Source organism: Eleutherodactylus coqui, chromosome 5, assembly GCF_035609145.1.
Source record: "Eleutherodactylus coqui strain aEleCoq1 chromosome 5, aEleCoq1.hap1, whole genome shotgun sequence".
NCBI classification, from domain to species: domain Eukaryota; kingdom Metazoa; phylum Chordata; class Amphibia; order Anura; family Eleutherodactylidae; genus Eleutherodactylus; species Eleutherodactylus coqui.
Genome location: NC_089841.1, coordinates 210,190,562 through 210,208,931, shown reverse-complemented (window position 1 = coordinate 210,208,931; position 18,370 = coordinate 210,190,562). Strand labels below are relative to the sequence as shown.

Below are 18,370 nucleotides of genomic sequence, written 5' to 3'. Positions count from 1 at the left end.
GAGGCCGGGAACAATAGGAGCACGCTAGAATTAGTGCTTACAGATTTGTTATCCAAATCTCTACAAACTGTAAGCCTTCATAGCCAGTTTAAAGGGTATGCAAATTTTGGAGAGGTTGGGGGGGGGGGGGGGTAGAAATTGCTTGTTAAAATAACATTTGTCATGTCTGGTTACACACGAACAGGTCAGATTGTAATTTAATATCACACAAGCAACAATATGAGCAGCTGTTAAAATAATAGACCTCCTCCTATTCTATCAAAAGCCATTGGAAAGTGCCGCTCCACCCGCAGCGCCAAATGGACATTAATTCATAAAATCACAGGTCAGATCAGCAGCCAGGCTTTGGAAAGGTTTCTTCTACTTAGCGATATTGGCATTTTGGGGGTTTTCTTGTGGAGAGTCATTTTTCAAGAAGTCACAACAGACAGCGAAGTCATATTGGTTGTCACTTGAGTCTGGTTTCTGGAAGTTAATTGTAATAAATTGCCACCTTGTTATTGGTAGAACGTGTTGACCAAAAAAAAAAAAATTAATATGTTGACAAAACAACTTGGGGCGCCACTCCCCCAAGGCAGAAAAATGGCAATATCCTTGTAAAGGAAACTTTACATCTATACACTTTTCCCAAGCCTCCCCCGGTGATTTTCCATTTGACACAGCAAAAAACCGCCATAGGGAGACCTACACCCAAAATTATCCCATTGATCTATCTGGTGGCAGTTGTGTGCCTAGTGGCATCAGTTGTGGTAAAAAAAAAAAATGCTGCAAGCAACATATTTCTGCACAGTCGTCTGGTGCTCACAACCGGACAAAACCATGGAACAACTCCATCATCTAGGTCCATGAACTGGCCAGATAGGACTGATATATGTAAACTTAGGGTGCTCAAAAAGGAAAAAAAACGGGTTACCAAACTTTGGCCATATATCCAAAGTTATATTTGGAGTCCAAATGCAATACTAACTAATGTTCTTTTGTTTGCACATATATACTTACCCAGTTGTAAGCGTGGAAGTCATCTACAACACTGCGAAAAAGGAGACCCGCAGAATCCAGAACTGAGCTTTAGGTATGACTACTGGAGAGACCATGTAACTCAAGGCAAGCAAAGCATAAGTAAGTAGTTCTATCCAGTCTGGTCTGCCTGTGCAAACTGCACATCAAGAATCTCAACACTTCGTACTTGGGTCTGGTCAGCGAATAAGCATTTCCCCACAGTGTAAGCATTGGTGTTCATAGAGAAGAGGACCAGTTTCTCCATGCATATAGATTATGGGCGCCAAGGCACACACTGCTGTATTAAGCCTGTGCCATATCTATCATCAGGGCACGAGTCCCGTTGATAAGTCGTCGGATGCACTAGGGGAGGAGCTGGCGCACCGCCAGTACTTCTTCAAGCGCAGCTCTGCTTTATCAACTATACAAGAACCCATTGACCAACCTCCGGATGAAGTAAACAAGTATGAAAAAAGTTTCCCCGTTATGTTTATAGTATGGGGTCACGTTCACACGCTAAAAATTGCCCAAGGCTTTTACGTGCAGACTTCATGACTAAATCCGGGCAGTGTCCACTGACAAGGCCAGCCATTTCTCGGAGTAGTTTATACTCCGTATCCAAACATGAAAAAGTGATGTGGACGAAACGCACTGCAGATTATACAATGCACGGCTGGTTCATTATAGCCTAGTATTGGCATGGTTGAGTATGATATCCGAGAAACTCCGAGCCATATCGCACTGGAAAACCTGCAATTTTTATGCGATGCATTGTGATAAATATGTATCGCTGTACTTCGGATTTGCACGTGCGTAGAAAAAAAAATTTACTTGAAACTCCTATTTAAATACACGTCTGATACGATTTACTTTTCGCCCACAGGGAATAATGGGCAAGTCTTCAAAGGAATCGCCCCAAAATAGGACACGCTGCAATTTTAATAAATCACCCATGTAAATAAATCCATTTAAATTAATGGGTTCCTCTCACATGAGATTTATGTGCCTCTCGCAGTGATCAGAAATTGCGCATGGAAAAAAAATAAAATAAAAATCACCTGTGTAAATCTACCCCCATGATACATTCACGCAGGTGAGCGTGATATCAGTACAGGTTTCTTGATCTGGGTTTGTAAACAAAAGACAGGAGTGAGTCTTAGGCCTCCTTCCCACGGACGGATTTCCGCCGCGTAATACACGTAAGACACGATTTCCGCCGCGTTGCCCGCAGCTATTAGATTCTATTGAACCTAATAGCTCAATGCTCACGGTGCGGAATTCAATCGCGGAATTCCGCACCGTGAAATCTCCCGTCCTCACCCGCGGCATGCTCTATTTGCTGCGGGTGTACGCGCGGCCCGCTTCCATTGCAGTCAATGGAAACCGTCCGCTCACGCTATCTTCCGCTGTAGCACAGCGGAAGATAGCGTGAAATCGCCTCTCCGCCCACCACCGCCGCATCATATGACGTGGTGGGCGTGTCATATGACACAGCCGGCCGCGTCATGTGAAGCGGTGGGCGTCTCTTGTGACGTGGCCGGCGTGTCACATGACACTGCGGCGCGTCACGCCGAAGCGTCATGCGGGACCCAGAACGCCGGATCCGCTGGTAAGTATGGGGTCTCTGGGGGGCGCCGTGACAGGCTTCGCCGCGGAATATTCCGCGGCGGAGCCCGTCACAACCGTGTGCAGCCGGCCTTAGGCCTCCCTCACACAGGGCGTTTGCAAAACGCTGCCTTTTCAGCCCAGCTGAAAACGCTGCCCATTCATTTCAATGAGAGACTCAGCTGAAAATGCCCAAAGATAGAACATGCAGCGCTTTCAAAACGCAGCGCTTTTCAGCCCTGTGTGGGCAGCCCCATTGAAATGAATGGGAGCCTTGTACAGAGTTTAGCACAAGGCTGAAAACGCTGCTGAAAGCAACCTGTGTGAGGGAGGCCTAAGGGCGCATGCACAGAACCGCCTCAGAAAAATGCTGCGAGTCTCCTCGCAGCGTTTTACCGGTGTTTGTAAAGTCTACTAACTTTTACAGACTACATTCACCACATGTCACAGAAGCATTGCATACTGGAAAACATACCAAAAGGACATGTTTTGGCGACATTCCAATCTATAAGTCTAGCCATCAGAAATTTGGCCTTAGTCAAGCGTAAAGAACCTGAGTGACAAACAATTTTTGTTGTATCCAATACTTCAAAAACAGATTGTTCACTTTCTCTAATATAGCCTACCCCTTGACAGGTGCCATTGTCATGAGCTTCACCTGTCAATGGTTTTAATGATTTTTCAACAAAACCAGGAAATCCAGTTCCGGTTGCCCACAGAAGTCTATGAAGAAGAGAGGGAAGGGGGGAGTTAGCTATAGAGAGATTAAAGATATGCAAAGAGAGCACACAAAGATGCTGCTGCTTAAGCAATTTGCTGCGTCATCCAAGTGCTAAATTCATATCTATACAGCAATACTGAGCAGCATAACGCCCTTCATGCTGTAGATGCTTTTAAAAACATGTGGAATAAGTTGGCGCTATACAAATAAATATAATTATTATTATAATTAATTATTGTGTGCTACAGAGAGCTAGAGAAAAGAGATAGGTCTACTCTGTGCATAGGAGGCGACATAGCAGCTAGTCTCTAGCTCCTGCTCCCTCCCCACCCCCTCCATAGACTACTCTGGGCAACTAAACTCTCATCTCTCAGTAACCTCTAAGTATACTTTGAATTAATGCTTCACTTGGCTCTGGGTGTTCAACACATGGTTGCCCGACCCACACTTTATTTATCCCAACACTAAAAAGTACAGTAATGTTTGGCATGCACTTTCTCTGGTCTTTATTAAACACAACACATGGCAAGAGTATGTCCATTGTTATAGTCAGCTGATGCAAAGACGGAAATGTTTTCATCAGATCAGCTCTATTGCATTCTGCAGTGGGTTTTTTTCCCCTCCTTTGCTTCCATCTGTAAAAAATGGCGTTAGAATCTGCAATGGAGCTTCTGATGCAGATACAGCCATTTCTGGAAGGAGAAAGTTGCATGCAGCACTATTTTCACCATCGAAATGTCAATAACATTTGTAATACACTGGGGAAAAAATCCAGCACCAAGGAGAAGTCTGGCTGCAAATTTCAGCAAGCAGTTACATCTCAGGCAGAGGAAAGTTGTGACGCGATTAGATGAAAGTTGTGGCATCTTGCCACCCGAGGCCCTAAAGGTGGTGCCACCCGAGGCCCTAAAGGTGGTGCCACCCGAGGCCCTAAAGGTGGTGCCACCCGAGGCCCTAAAGGTGGTGCCACCCGAGGCCCTAAAGGTGGTGCCACCCGAGGCCCATAAAAAGACTCTCCGAGGCTACTTGTGTGTAGTGATCTGTTTTTTGTTTGCGCAGCATTTGTTGACCGCTAGACGCCTCTACGATGCAATCAAAGAGATTGTGCCCAGTTAACAGTGTTTGAGAGGGGTGCATTATTGGAATGGGAGAAGCTGGATGGTTATATTGACAAATTCCCACCACCGGACCGTCTGATCAGATTGTTAGAAAATGTTGGGACCAGTGGATGTGTGAGGGCACACAAGGTGACCAGGCTAAGGATCCCCTTGACAGACCACCAGTAGAGACGTATTTCTGATCATCCGACAAGCATGAGCAGCTCCAACTTTGTTGTCTGCCACGGAGACAGGTGGTGCCATTGTTACAGGCCTATGTCTGTCTGAACCATTTAGAGGCACTTGGCTGAAGGTCATTAAGTCCCACGGCGTACATTTTTTTTACAGCTTTTGACACTCAACCACGGTGGCAATGATGTGAACAGCGAAACTGGACTGCTACAGAATGGAACCGGGTTATCTTCAGCAACGAATCCAGGTTTGGTTTGGGCACGAATGACTCATGTTGGCGTCTAGAGACCTAGGGGTGATCACCTCGATCCTACTCCCATTGCTGGTGTGACAGTCTGAGGGGCCATCGCATATGACAGTCAGTCACCTCTAGTAGTGGTACGAGGCACAATGACAGCTCAGCGATATGTTCAGGACATCTTGAAGCCACACGTGTTCCTCTCATGGCAGGGCTTCAAACAGCCATTTTTCAGCAGGATATTGCTCGGCCGCACACACAAGGGGGTCACAGGAATGCCTCCACAACATTGTCACACATCTGTGGCCTGCCTGGTCCCAGATTTATCACCAATAGAACATGTATAGGACCATCTGGGACACCAACTTCAACAGCCTATGAGTTTTTACAATCTAGAGGCTCAGTTACAGCAAATGTATAGCAATATGATGCAGGATGCCATTCAGAATCTTAATGCTTCCTTTCCCACCCATTTCACATCCCAGCTAGAGGCAGCCCATCAGAGTACTAGAGAGTCCATGCCCACCCATATCACGTTTTGCATCAAAGCTAGAAGCGGCCTAACAGGGTACTAGAGCCTCTATACTTGCCCGTATCACATCCTGCATCCAAGCTAGATGCAGCTTAACAGGGTACTAGAGCCTCCATGCCGACCCATATCACATCTTGTATCCAAGCTAGAGGCGGCCCAACAGGGTACTAGAGCCTCCATGCCCACCCATATCACATCTTGTATCCAAGCTAGAGGCAGTACAACAGGGTACTAGAGCCTCCATGCCCACCCGTATCACATCTTGTATCCAAGCTAGAGGCGGCCCAACAGGGTACTAGAGCCTCCATGCCCGCATCACATCTTGTATCCAAGCTAGAGGCGGCCCAACAGGGTACTAGAGCCTCCATGCCCGCATCACATCTTGTATCCAAGCTAGAGGCGGCCCAACAGGGTACTAGAGCCTCCATGCCCACCCATATCACATCTTGTATCCAAGCTAGAGGCAGTACAACAGGGTACTAGAGCCTCCATGCCCACCCGTATCACATCTTGTATCCAAGCTAGAGGCGGCCCAACAGGGTACTAGAGCCTCCATGCCCGCATCACATCTTGTATCCAAGCTAGAGGCGGCCCAACAGGGTACTAGAGCCTCCATGCCCGCATCACATCTTGTATCCAAGCTAGAGGCGGCCCAACAGGGTACTAGAGCCTCCATGCCCACCCATATCACATCTTGTATCCAAGCTAGAGGCAGTACAACAGGGTACTAGAGCCTCCATGCCCACCCGTATCACATCTTGTATCCAAGCTAGAGGCGGCCCAACAGGGTACTAGAGCCTCCATGCCCGCCCGTATCACATCTTGTATCCAAGCTAGAGGCTGCCCAACAGGGTACTAGAGCCTCCATGCCCACCCGTATCACATCTTGTATCCAAGCTAGAGGCAGTACAACAGGGTACTAGAGCCTCCATGCCCTCCCATATCACATCTGGTATCCAAGCTAGAGGCGGCCCAACAGGGTACTAGAGCCTCCATGCCCACCCGTATCACATCTTGTATCCAAGCTAGAGGCAGTACAACAGGGTACTAGAGCCTCCATGCCCACCCGTATCACATCTTGTATCCAAGCTAGAGGCGGCCCAACAGGGTACTAGAGCCTCCATGCCCGCATCACATCTTGTATCCAAGCTAGAGGCGGCCCAACAGGGTACTAGAGCCTCCATGCCCACCCATATCACATCTTGTATCCAAGCTAGAGGCGGCCCAACAGGGTACTAGAGCTTCCATGCCCACCTGTATCACATCTTGTATCCAAGCTAGAGGCGGTACAACAGGGTACTAGAGCCTCCATGCCCACCTGTATCACATCTTGTATCCAAGCTAGAAGTGGTACAACAGGGTACTAGAGCCTCCATGCTCACCCATATCACATCTTGTATCCAAGCTAGAGGTGGTACAACAGGGTACTAGAGCCTTCCTTCAAGTGTTTAGTTTTTAGCAATAAACTGTAATCACTTATATCAATGTTACGATCACACATAGCAGTTGTCTGAATGGAATAACGTTTTCTAGGGGCTGATTATCTTTTATTTTTTCTTTACAATCCATGTATAATAAGAGATGAACATCCAGTTCTTCATTCAGGTAAAGACGTGTTACTTTATGTCTATTGTGATTTGGAAATAAAGTTGCCCGTTTTCACCGCTCTGTAACAAGTGCTGGATTGTTTTAGACTTCCCTTCTGGTTACCTCATAGTGAAGTGTAGCGATCAGGAAGTGAACTCTGCAAACATCATGGAGTAGACAATATATCTTAAGCTAATCAGGTTTCTTTGTGTGATTTGTTTTAAGCAGTGAGTTTACATTACGAGCTTATTGGCAGTTTTCACTTCTATTAAACTCCCAGAATTTATTCTCGGCGTTTTTCTTGGAACTCTGAAAACAGCTTACCATCAGGCAATTTTAAAATGTCACCGAGAGGACCCACTAAAACTAAAATAGAACCTTTATTGATATCTCAATTAATGTACACATACAGAAATCCTATTTTTAGTGTGACCAACAGGTCGCATGCCTATTGATATAAAATATCCAAGGGGAATGAACTAGTCCTCATATATTGAGCATCTGCCTCTCACAGATCTAGGTGCTCAATAGAAAATGCATCCATCTATCTATCGGCGCTCTCATAGAGGTGAGCGCGGCCGCAACAGGGAGGGAAAAAAGGAAGGGGGGGGGTGGGGACATGCTGCGGCCGGGAAATCCGCGCCGCGTGGACAAGATTTCAGCGGCTGTAGGCGGTTATGCCACGACGAAATTCCGGGCGGAATTTCCGCGGCAAATCACCCGTGTGCACCCAGCCTAATGATTTCTATTTATCAGAGACAGGTAGTAGTTACATAAAAAGTAGAGTGAATGAACTAAGTCGTCTCATTTCATCTCACCATCAGGAGCTTCATCTGATATTGATAAGGGAGATTGGATACAATCCTGATATACATGATCTAATGAGCACCTAGATCTGAGAGGCAGGTGCTCAATGTATGAGGACTAGTTCATGCACCTTGGAGGTTTTAGATCCATAAACGTGCGACCTGTGGGTCACACAAAAAATAGGATCATACATGTACACACTTTTAATTGAGATATTAACAAAAGGTTAGATCTTAGTTTTAGTGGTTCCTCTCGGTGACATTTAGCAGTTTGTAATAGGACTCTTCTGCCACTGATTGGTACGATCAGGCAATTTTAGATTAAAAAAATTAGTTTGCGACAATTCTGAAAAAAAAAAAAAACATTCGACGTTATCAACCGAACGGGACAATGGGATTTATACGGAATGTTACTTTCATAAAAAGTATCCACTACACAATAGAGAACTCCGTATGTATGTATGTATGTATGTATGTATGTGAGCATTTTTCCCAAAAAGAAGAAGTCTATTTTTAAAGATTCATGACATAGTATGAATCCCTTTATTTGTCTTTACATATTTACAGGGCCATACTTAAGCAAAATTATATTAAGGCCCCCTGTCCACGCAAAGGCGGATTATCAATAGCGATATTCCGCCGCCCGGGAGCAGGAGGGAGAACTGTCAGTTCTCTGTGGTGAGCCTATCTGATAGAATCACGACAAATCACAGCATGCCGCGATGTGAATCCCGCAAGTAGAGAATCGCTGTAGTTCTCCACTTGTGGACAGGGGGCTGTGCTTTCCATAGCAATGCTATGGAAAGCGTGCACTGCATTACTCGCGGCCGGATTATCGCAATACACCATCACTGCTGGACAGGAGCCCTAAGATTAATTCTATAAATATATAAACAATTTTGTGTAAATTGGCTTACTTTGGAAAAAAAAAAAAAAAACACATTCCCCATTTTCCTGACAAAGTTGAGTACTTCGATTTCCCTCCAAATTATACAAACTATGCCTTTTTTTCTATCCAGAAGCTACATTGCAATACCCAATACAAATTCACACCTTAACCTGATACGGGGGGATCTACAATTCCTGTCTAATCACTATGTAGTAAATAGTTCTTACTAGAAGTTAGCAAGGACTTTAGCAGCACCTGTAATTACTGTATCTTTTGAGATCATCTAAGCAGATTACATCGACGTTGCAAGCTGTCAAATTGGAAAGGATTCGGATATGCCGTGGTCTACTAGATCCCTAAAATAATAAAAAGGGCAGCTCTGTCCAGACCGAATCCTCCTGGCAGCGTACGGTAATCAGCGCATCCAGTATCTAAGCAGAGGTCAGAGCCGGCAGCAGAGATGGCAGGTGGTACCTGTCACACGATTAGCCCGTTACCTCTCAGCTAAACAAATACAAGCACAGAGCCGAAATCATAATTATGCTCTCATGCAAAAGCGAAACAGATACTTTGTAGATACTACTAAACCTGCAGAGAACCGCTACACCTCGCTGGGTACCTCGTGCCGAAAGAGCACTAATGCAGCTCTGAGAAGGAGAACAAGAGAAAGAATGCAGGGGAGAAAGACCGCTTAGAAGACATTTCCATCCTTCAAAAAGTGTCAATACCCAAAAGTGTGTCCCGCTCTCTTCTATTCTGTACCATGTAAGGATTGAGGAATATTTTAATAAAAAAGGTCTAAAATAGGGTCTTTTCGCACTAGAGTGTTAATTTCCATTTTGCTGTCCCGTCAAGTCCATAGAAATGTAAAGCTGGAGGTCCTCCGTTTTAATCTGCTTCTGTATTTTTCATCTCCAATCATTTTTTTATTTTTGTTTTTTTTAATACACACTGGAACAAAAGCGCATTTTTGTTCCAGTTCTGGAATCTGAATACAGATGGATTTTTTTTTGCATTGTACTCAATAGGAGGTGAATGGAACTTGAAAACAATCTGTTTTTTATCTGGTGGTTTAAACTCTTAGCAATGAAGCCTGTTCGAAAAATTAGTCGGTCATTAAGGTGTATTCCACCCCCCCCCTCCCCCACCCCCCCAATCATCGCATTCCCAGAGCCATAACTTTTCAATCGACACAGCCATATGAAGGCTTGTTTTTTGCAGGACAAGTTGTATTTTTTGTGTCGCCGCATTCCAAGGGCCGTAGCATTTTTATTTTTCTATTGTCGGAGCTCTATGAGGGCTTGTTTTCTGCCACATGAACTCATTAGTCTTCATTCATCCAATTTTTGTGAACCTATAACATTTTGATTTCTTTTTATTCCTTTTTTTTCTGGAGGCAAGATTAACCAAATTTGCAATTCTGGCATTTTTTTGCAATATAAACGATAGGTTAAATTAATCCTGCAGGCCAGTACGATTAGATCAATGCCAATTTTACATGTAAAATGGTAAAGTCCCCTGGTTCAAGCACCGAGTCATGACTGACAAAGTGACGTCCTAGGGTGACGTCACATCATGAAGTTTTCTTGGCAGACTGTTTTTGCAGGGTGGTTTGCCTTCTCCAGTCATCTTTTAACTCCCCCACCAAGCTGGGTACTTATTTTACCTACCTCGGAAGGCTGAGTCAACCTTGAGCCGGCTACCTGAACCACGTGGGGATTGAACCCGCAAACCTTCAGGTTGTGAGCGAGAGCTTAGGACTGCATTTCTGCTGCCTCAATACTCTGCACCACATGGGGCTTATATGGAAAGAGGGGGGATATCTAAAGAAGAATATAATGTGGTCTGCAGAAACTGTAGGACAAGTGTCAGACTAGCTAAAGCAGATAATGATTTGTGGCTTGCAAGAGGCCAAAAGCAATAAAAAATAATAATAAAAAAAGGAAGGATTTTGTGGGTATGCAAAAGAAAAAAGTCAGATCTGCTATAGGATGTTTACAGACTGAAAACAATGAATTGGTTAAAAATGAAGTTGAGAAGACCGAACACTTAAATTCCTATTTTGTATGTGGTTTCTCACATTTCTGCTGCCCTAACACTCTGTGCCACACGAGGCAGTATAACAGTCGCTTGAACTTCTCCCTCCCGCACTCCTAAGCTTTCTAAAACTAGACTGCTAACTTTCTAAAACTAAACCTTACATCTTAAAAGGGGTTTAACAATAATCACGGACACAATACATACAAAGTGAATAAAACATAAATGTATGGCGGACAGCTAGATATATAGGATTATGGAACGAATCTTGAAGAAAAGAATGGAAACTTGCGATTCTATCTAGTATAAAAGTGGAATGACTTAAAAAGATTTTAGCAATTAAGCTCAAGGTCTAAAGTTCAAGCGCTCATATACTGCGGGAATACTCGTCCGAAATCCTTAATGGCTCATAACAGAACTGAAGGTTCTTCTGTGTTCTTCTTTGCTGTTCTACCTTTTGTTCTTCCCTCAGGACTCTGCCTATACGTTCTCCATCCTTCACAGCTCATCCAAATCACGTGTGTCATTAGATCAGTTAAATATAGGTTATCGCACACAACAAAGTTTTAGTTTTCTTCAGGTCCCCTTACACCGGACGACTGGCATTTGACGACATCCCACGGACTGTCGCCCACCCAACCATCACTCCTCTGCTTACATAGTTGTTCAAGTGAATTGGAAGCGGAGTGGCAGGGGATCCTTACCGCCCATCCACCTCCATTCACAGTAAAACAGTAGTCGCTCAAACATTGAGCAGCTCCTGCTTACACAGCCCAATAGTCTCTTGGTTTTTCAGTTTTGTTAAAAACCAAGCAACTCCAACAAGGGAGCAATGTCTCGCTCAGTGACCTGTCGGCGGCCGCCTGTCCATTGTCAGTGAGACTCTACTTCTATAAACATTCCCTGTAAAAACAAACCATAAAATGTGCAGACAAAAATTATACGAGCGGCTTTATGCACACAGTTTATAGCTGGCAATGTTCAGCGATGAACGCAAACAAAAAAGACTGCAGATGGGAAGGACAACAAACGACCGTTTCAACAGAACTTCTCGAAGACAGAACCCTCGAAAACTCTTCCCAGTGATGGAAGTGGCGTAAAAGACCACGAGGATCAAAACAAATCCGACGTGAAGCACAGTAACAGCCAATGTTTATAATCCATCCAAGCAAATTGTCAGATCATTAAATAATTTATATACAAAATATACAGAAGTGCATCCAAGTCACTGTCTACGGGAAAGTACAACTACTGAGATAAAGTAATGTACAGGTCACAAATATAGAAGATTTCTTTGCGATTGCTATTGTTTCTATAGGTCATAACTTCAAATTAAAACGTAAATTTGCTCTCTAGAAGTTGTGCCGGAGAGCAGTATAAACCAAAATTTTGGCAAAAATTTTTGCAAGGGAACAAGACAGTCATATTCTTTTGCCTTTAGTTAGGCACTCCTGGATCTCTCTTAGCAGTAGGTGAATGAACTTACCATGTTCTGCTCAGAAGAGTACTGTATCCTTAGTGTGTCCATTGCTCGGATCATAGATTGCATGGCAGTAAATATATTTTGATAAACCAACTTTGTGAATCCTCTTCTATCTTCATCTGTGTAACCAGACCCGTGAATAATTCTCATCTGCTTGATGAAGGTGCTTTTCCCACTCTCACCAGTGCCTGTGGGTAGCAAACAGAACATTTATCAGTTATCAACTTCCATTACGGTAGTAAGAAACACACAATCTCCGATTACATCTGCGAATGAACTAGGTAGATTTTCAGAAGCGGTCAAGATCCTTTTTCCTTCTTCAATAATGTCATTTTTTTATTTTATATATTCATTTTTTTTATTTTTTTTTAGTTGAGGAAAAAAACTCTCAAAAGTCAAAAAGGTATAAAAAGGGGAATTTAAAAAAAAAAAAAAAAAAAGTCTGGTAATCCAAATACAAAAGAAAATTGACAGAAGAAAGCCGTGAAACAATTAAGATCATAGCTCAGATTTAAAGTCTTCTGAGCAGCGTCGGCAAACTTCAGATAAAAACAAGACACAAAACTAATGCAGCAATTTTTCTGTTGACAGCATCCTTTTTATTCGGCTTTGTGGTTTCTATGTGCAGCCTTTGCTTGCTGTCCTTCCCAGCGCAGAATGTTTATTTTCATGGACTAATGAATGCTCTACTTACCTTGTGGGTTACAAGAGGTCTATCAATACATAGCAGAATGAAACCACTAGAACTTCTGGTTCCTTGTCAACCAAAATATCTCCCAGAGCGGTATTCACTAGAACACACCGACTCCCTGAGCAACTGTACACATAGCAGCTTCTCACTGAAGGCTGTAAATCTGCTCCACTAAGTCTAAACCATCCAGAAAAATATAGAGCACAAAGCAAATATTGTGTCAATTCAACATTTTAATTATGACCATTATTAAAACATGACAAAGGCAGATTTCTTAAAGACATATTGGCTTCAAGTATTGCCTTAATGTCAACATCCAGGCAAAACCAGCGTGTTAGCCAGTCAGTTTAAACACACAAGTCTTGCCTACATTGGCAAGAGGGTTAAAAATAAAAACACAAGACAAGTTCAAAATACACAACCAGTGGGGCAGAATTATCATTGAGACTCAGTTGTACAACAAAGGTAAATACAAAGGTAAATTTTGGACTTGATACCGGAGAACCTCAGGGTTGGAACTTTCTACACACTTCCAAAACTACACACAAAGCTGGCAACCCAGGGAGACCAGTTATCTCAGGTGTGGGAACCCTCACAATTCTGAAAATCTCAGGATGAGTAGAAGGTGTCCTCAAACCAATGGTGAGAAACACAACCAGATACTTGGAGGACACCACAGACCTACTGAACAAGCTGTCAACTGTAGGTCCCCTCCCAGATGGCGCAATCCTGGCCACCATGGATGAGGAATCCTTATATTCCAACATCCCACATGAGGATGGACTGACCACCTGCCAGGCACACCTTGAGGCCAACGGGGTTTCCTCTGAATCCATGTTATAATTCACAAGATTCACCCTCACACAATTATTTCTCCTTTGGCAAAGACATATTCCAGCAACTCACTGGAACCGTCGTGGGCAGTAAAATGGCACCACAATATGCCAACCTTTTCATGGCACAACTGGAGAGGGACTTTCTGGCCTCCTGTCCCAGCAAACCATTGGCCTACTTCCGCTACACTGATGACATCATAATCATTGGACCAACACCTAACAAGAACTAATAAAATTCCATGATCGATTTAATGCATTCCACCCACCATAAACCTCATATTAAGCTACTCATATACTGAAATCAACTTTTTGGACACCACCATAAAAATTTCAAACAACTCAATACAGACATATGTTACCATGCGGCGGCTGACCACCTCAAACAGTCGATCGTTTACAGCCAGGCCATCAGATACAACCGGATCTGCTCCAACCCAACAGACAGAGAGGAACATCTATACCATCTTAAAAGGACATTTTTGAAATCAGGGCTACCATCCCACCTCAATTTCTAGTGGCGCTCCTGCGTTTTTTTTGGAGCGACCAAACTGTGGGAATTCTGCTGGAAATCTGCCCCGTGTGAACCTAGCCTAAGTGTTTTTTGCTTTCAGACTCATCCTAGAATGAGATGACTACTGTACACTCAGGTCCAGTGTTTTGACAAAATTTCTTCATGCTTTATAAGCTCATGAAGAAGTTATCAAATTACCGTATAGCCATGCTGAAATCATTTCCAAAGAGTTCATTGTGTGCCTTTGCCATTTTACTGTGGAGTTTATAAATCCTTAATTACATTACAGAAATGTGTAAAAATACTGCTTCATGAAAGTTCCATACTACACACCAACAGACATGCACCACTACAGCGGTAGGCAAGCTATGCAAAGTACAGATCAACTAATAGGATGATGGACCTTCTATAGTATAAGTGTATTTTTAAAGGACCATCATGATGCATTTACTATACAAGGCACTCACCATACTAAATTCAAGGGTTTAATTACTTGTTCTCCCAGCACTATGGATATGTCAGTGTCTTATTGAGCAACCAGATGCTATTAGTGGTCAATGCAGAAATCTGGGTAATTCCAAGTGGTTTACTTTTTCTTGTAACTGTAGCAGGAAGACCCAACAAGCATTCTTCCGAAGACCATACTGACCATCTGCTGTTTGAAAGTTCCAATCATAGAGGCAAAAATATTACAGACCAACAACAGAGGAAGAAGTCTCCAAATTGCTCTTCTCTGCTCACCCCACCACCTGCACTAGTTACCCTTTCCCGTTACACCTTCTCCGATCCCTCTTCCCGGTGGTTATCTCCCACCTCACCAGTATATTCAACTTCTCTCTGACCTCTGGCATCTTTCCCTCTTTTAAAACACACCATCATATCCCCACTGCTAAAGAAGCCAACTCTTGAAGCGACTGATGCAGCCAACTACCGACCTATCTCTAATCCCCCTTCATCTCCAAGCTACTATAATATCTAGTTTACTCCTGCCTTGTAAGCCATCTATCAGAGAACTCTCTCCTCATTTCCCTACAGTCTGGCTTCTGACCCCAACACTCGACAGAAACTGCCCTTACAAGGGTATCCAACAACCTACTAACAGCCAAATCGAGGGTCGATTACTTCCTACTGATACTCCTTGACCTCTCTGCAGCATTTGACGCTGTTGACCACAAACTCCTCCATAGTACGCTTCGCTCCATCGGCCTAAAAGACACTGTTCTCTCCTGGTTCTCCTCCTACCTATCTGACCGCTCTTTCAGCGTCTCCTTTGCTGGCTCTACCTCTCCTCCTTTTCCCCTTGCTATTGGGGTCCCCCAGGGCCTGGTCCTCGGGGCCCTCCTTTTCTCCATCTACACAGCCACTATTTGACAAACCATCAGGAGATTTGGCCTCCAATACCACCTCTATGCCGACGACACCCAGCTATACACCTCTTACTGTGACATCTCTGCGCCTTTCCTCCAGAACATCACCGACTGTCTGTCCACTGTCTCTACCTAAAACTAAACCTCTCTAAAACTGAGCTGTTGGCGTTTGCACCCTCCACTAACCAACCTCATCCTGACATCTCCATCTCAGTGTGCCTTTGGGGTCATTCGACTCAGATCTCTCATTTACCCCTTACATCCAATCTCCTGCCCGAACATGTCAGCTGCAACTCAAGAACAATCGCAAGAATCCGCTCTTTCCTCACCGTGGACATGCTAAAAATGCTTATTGTTGCCCTCATCCACTCATGGCTCAATTATTGCAACTTGTTGCTGATCGGCCTCCCCTGCACCAGACTCTACCCCCTCCAATCCATCCTAAATGCAGCAGCCAGGCTCATCTTCCTGTCCAGCCACTACTCAGACGCCTCTGCCCTGTGCCGGTCACTGCACTGGCTGCCCACTAAATACAGAATTCAATTTAAACTCACTACCTTCATCCACAAAGCCCTCCACAGCGCTGCGCCCCCTATATTGCCTCCCTCATCTCAATCCATCACCCAGCCCGGGCTCTCCGCTCTGCTAACGAAACTAGACTGCGCACCCCTCTAACGCGAACATCTCATTCCCGCCTTCAAGACTTCTCTAGAGCAGCAAAAGTCCTCTGGAACGCACTACCAAAGGCTACCCGGGCAATCCAGGACTCACAGAACTTCAGGCGTGCTCTAAAAACGCACCTCTTCAGGGAGGCATACCGCATTCCCTAAACAAACTCCTCTGTACTCCGCCTGATAACATGCTCCCTGACCTACTGACTGCAATCCCTGCTAGCCGTCATAAAACGGCCCTGCAGTCATAACGACTTTGCCGTCACACGGCTAAATGTCTGACCATTGTCTATGTGTATAGCATCCCTCACTCTCCACCTCGCCATACCGTGCACATCTCCAGCCCCTTTACCTTCTGTATCACCCCATTACTTGTAGTATGTAAGCTCGTTGGAGCAGGACCCGCACCCCTATTGTTTCCATCAATTGATTACTATTTAACCGTGGTTCTGAAATTTTTGTACTTTTGTCTTTCTGTATTCCCCGTCTATGTAAGCGCTGCGGAATATGTTGGCGCTATACAGATAAAGATTATTATTACAGCCAGTTTTTCAGAAAGCATCTTTACCCCCAATTACACCAGTCACACCTCCCTAACCAACTGGATATAATCTCAAGACAGTCTTGTGCTCCCCAATTGCCCAGGCTAGCTTTATCCATGACATTGCTGAACCTCTCCAAGCTCCCAGCAGATTGTGTGCGCAGCAAGGTCACACCTAGTATCTACACAGTAGTGACACCTTGCAGACACTCCACACTGAGGAAAGCTAAACAATAGTGCTGGCAACATAAGCCGTATTTATCCCCACCATTGTGCCTACCGCACAGAATTACCCAACTGTTACTGGCTGTAAATCACGCTACAAAGCCCTTCACTGTATACATTGGACATAAAATAATGTTTATTAACCTTCTTAGTGATTATAGACTCAGTTTCAGTCCCAGTGAAAATTGTGATACGCTACAATGTTGACAATTACTTCTACAGCAGCACCCAGAGAAATATTGCAAATACCTGACTCTTAACCCTTTAGATCAAGTATGGTATATATACAGGGCTTGGTCCTGGGCTTTAACCGCCGCTGATAGCAGAAGTACAGCGCGTGATTAAAGCCCCTGCAATCAAACAGGAGCAGGTCGGGTCCTAGAAAAACCTGATCAGCTCTGTTAGTGACTACTGTCAGTACAGGGGAAGGTTTTTCCCTGTAACTGGGGCTCCTGCTTTGGATTCCCCAAGTACAGTGGAAAAGTAAGTAAGAAAAAAAAAAAGGTGTGTAAATGACCCCTAGGTGGTCGTGTATGACACTTTGCGGGACATAGATGGTACAAAAAAAAATAAAAATTACAAAAATTACTAAAAATTTTTTAAATGAAATATTTACAGAATGAAATAAAAATATACACATTAAGAAAAATAGCCCAACACCGGCGCCAACGAAAACAGTCACTATATGCTCACTGTAGTGCAAGAGTATACAAATTATATATCAAAACGTCCAAAACAAGAATGAGGAACCCATTCCCCTACGTTGCTTTTAAAATTTGTATATTTACGGTAAAATAAACCACTATACAATTAAAGTTAAAAAGAAAACACTAGGTTTTTATCCCCTCCAAAAATGGGGGGAAAAAGGCATTGAAAAAAAAAAAAAAAAAGAGCAAAGAATATAAAATAGCCCTATATACGTCATTGGGAGAGGGGCGAGGCGGGGGCTGAAATTTTTATAGCTGAAGGAAAAAAAGAAAATGGCGCAGTAAAGCCACCACATGGGTAAAATCCTTAAAAAGTGTCTGGTCCTTAAGGGGTTAATGCAAAGTTCTTTTTTGCCCTCTTAATACTGTTGTGTTTTTACTTAAACTTACATTTAAGCAGATAGACAACCTCTACAGTCAGATTGGAACTGCAGAATCCTGTTAAGGAGAAGCTACCATGTTTCCCCAATAATAAGACCTATCCCCATAATAAGTCCTAGCTACACTAGATTTTAAAAAAAACAAAAAAAAAAAAACACTCAACTAGCCGGCAGCATCTCAGTCCCTCGCGCTGGTCTCCAGCACTGCAGCAGACTGACATGTCCTTCGCTCTAACAAGTATTCAAAGCTCCGTT

The 18,370-nt window shown here is 43.9% G+C and overlaps 1 protein-coding gene across 1 annotated transcript in view; it reads right to left on the bottom strand.

Annotated features, from left to right (window-relative positions):
- LOC136628329 (guanine nucleotide-binding protein subunit alpha-14) overlaps positions 1–18,370 on the bottom strand; it is a 110,532-nt gene that overhangs the window by 51,771 nt on the left and 40,391 nt on the right. Inside the window, exon 2 of the mRNA XM_066604145.1 lies at positions 12,190–12,374. Within this exon, the coding sequence (XP_066460242.1) occupies positions 12,190–12,374 (185 nt within the window). The remainder of the gene's footprint in view (positions 1–12,189; positions 12,375–18,370) is intronic.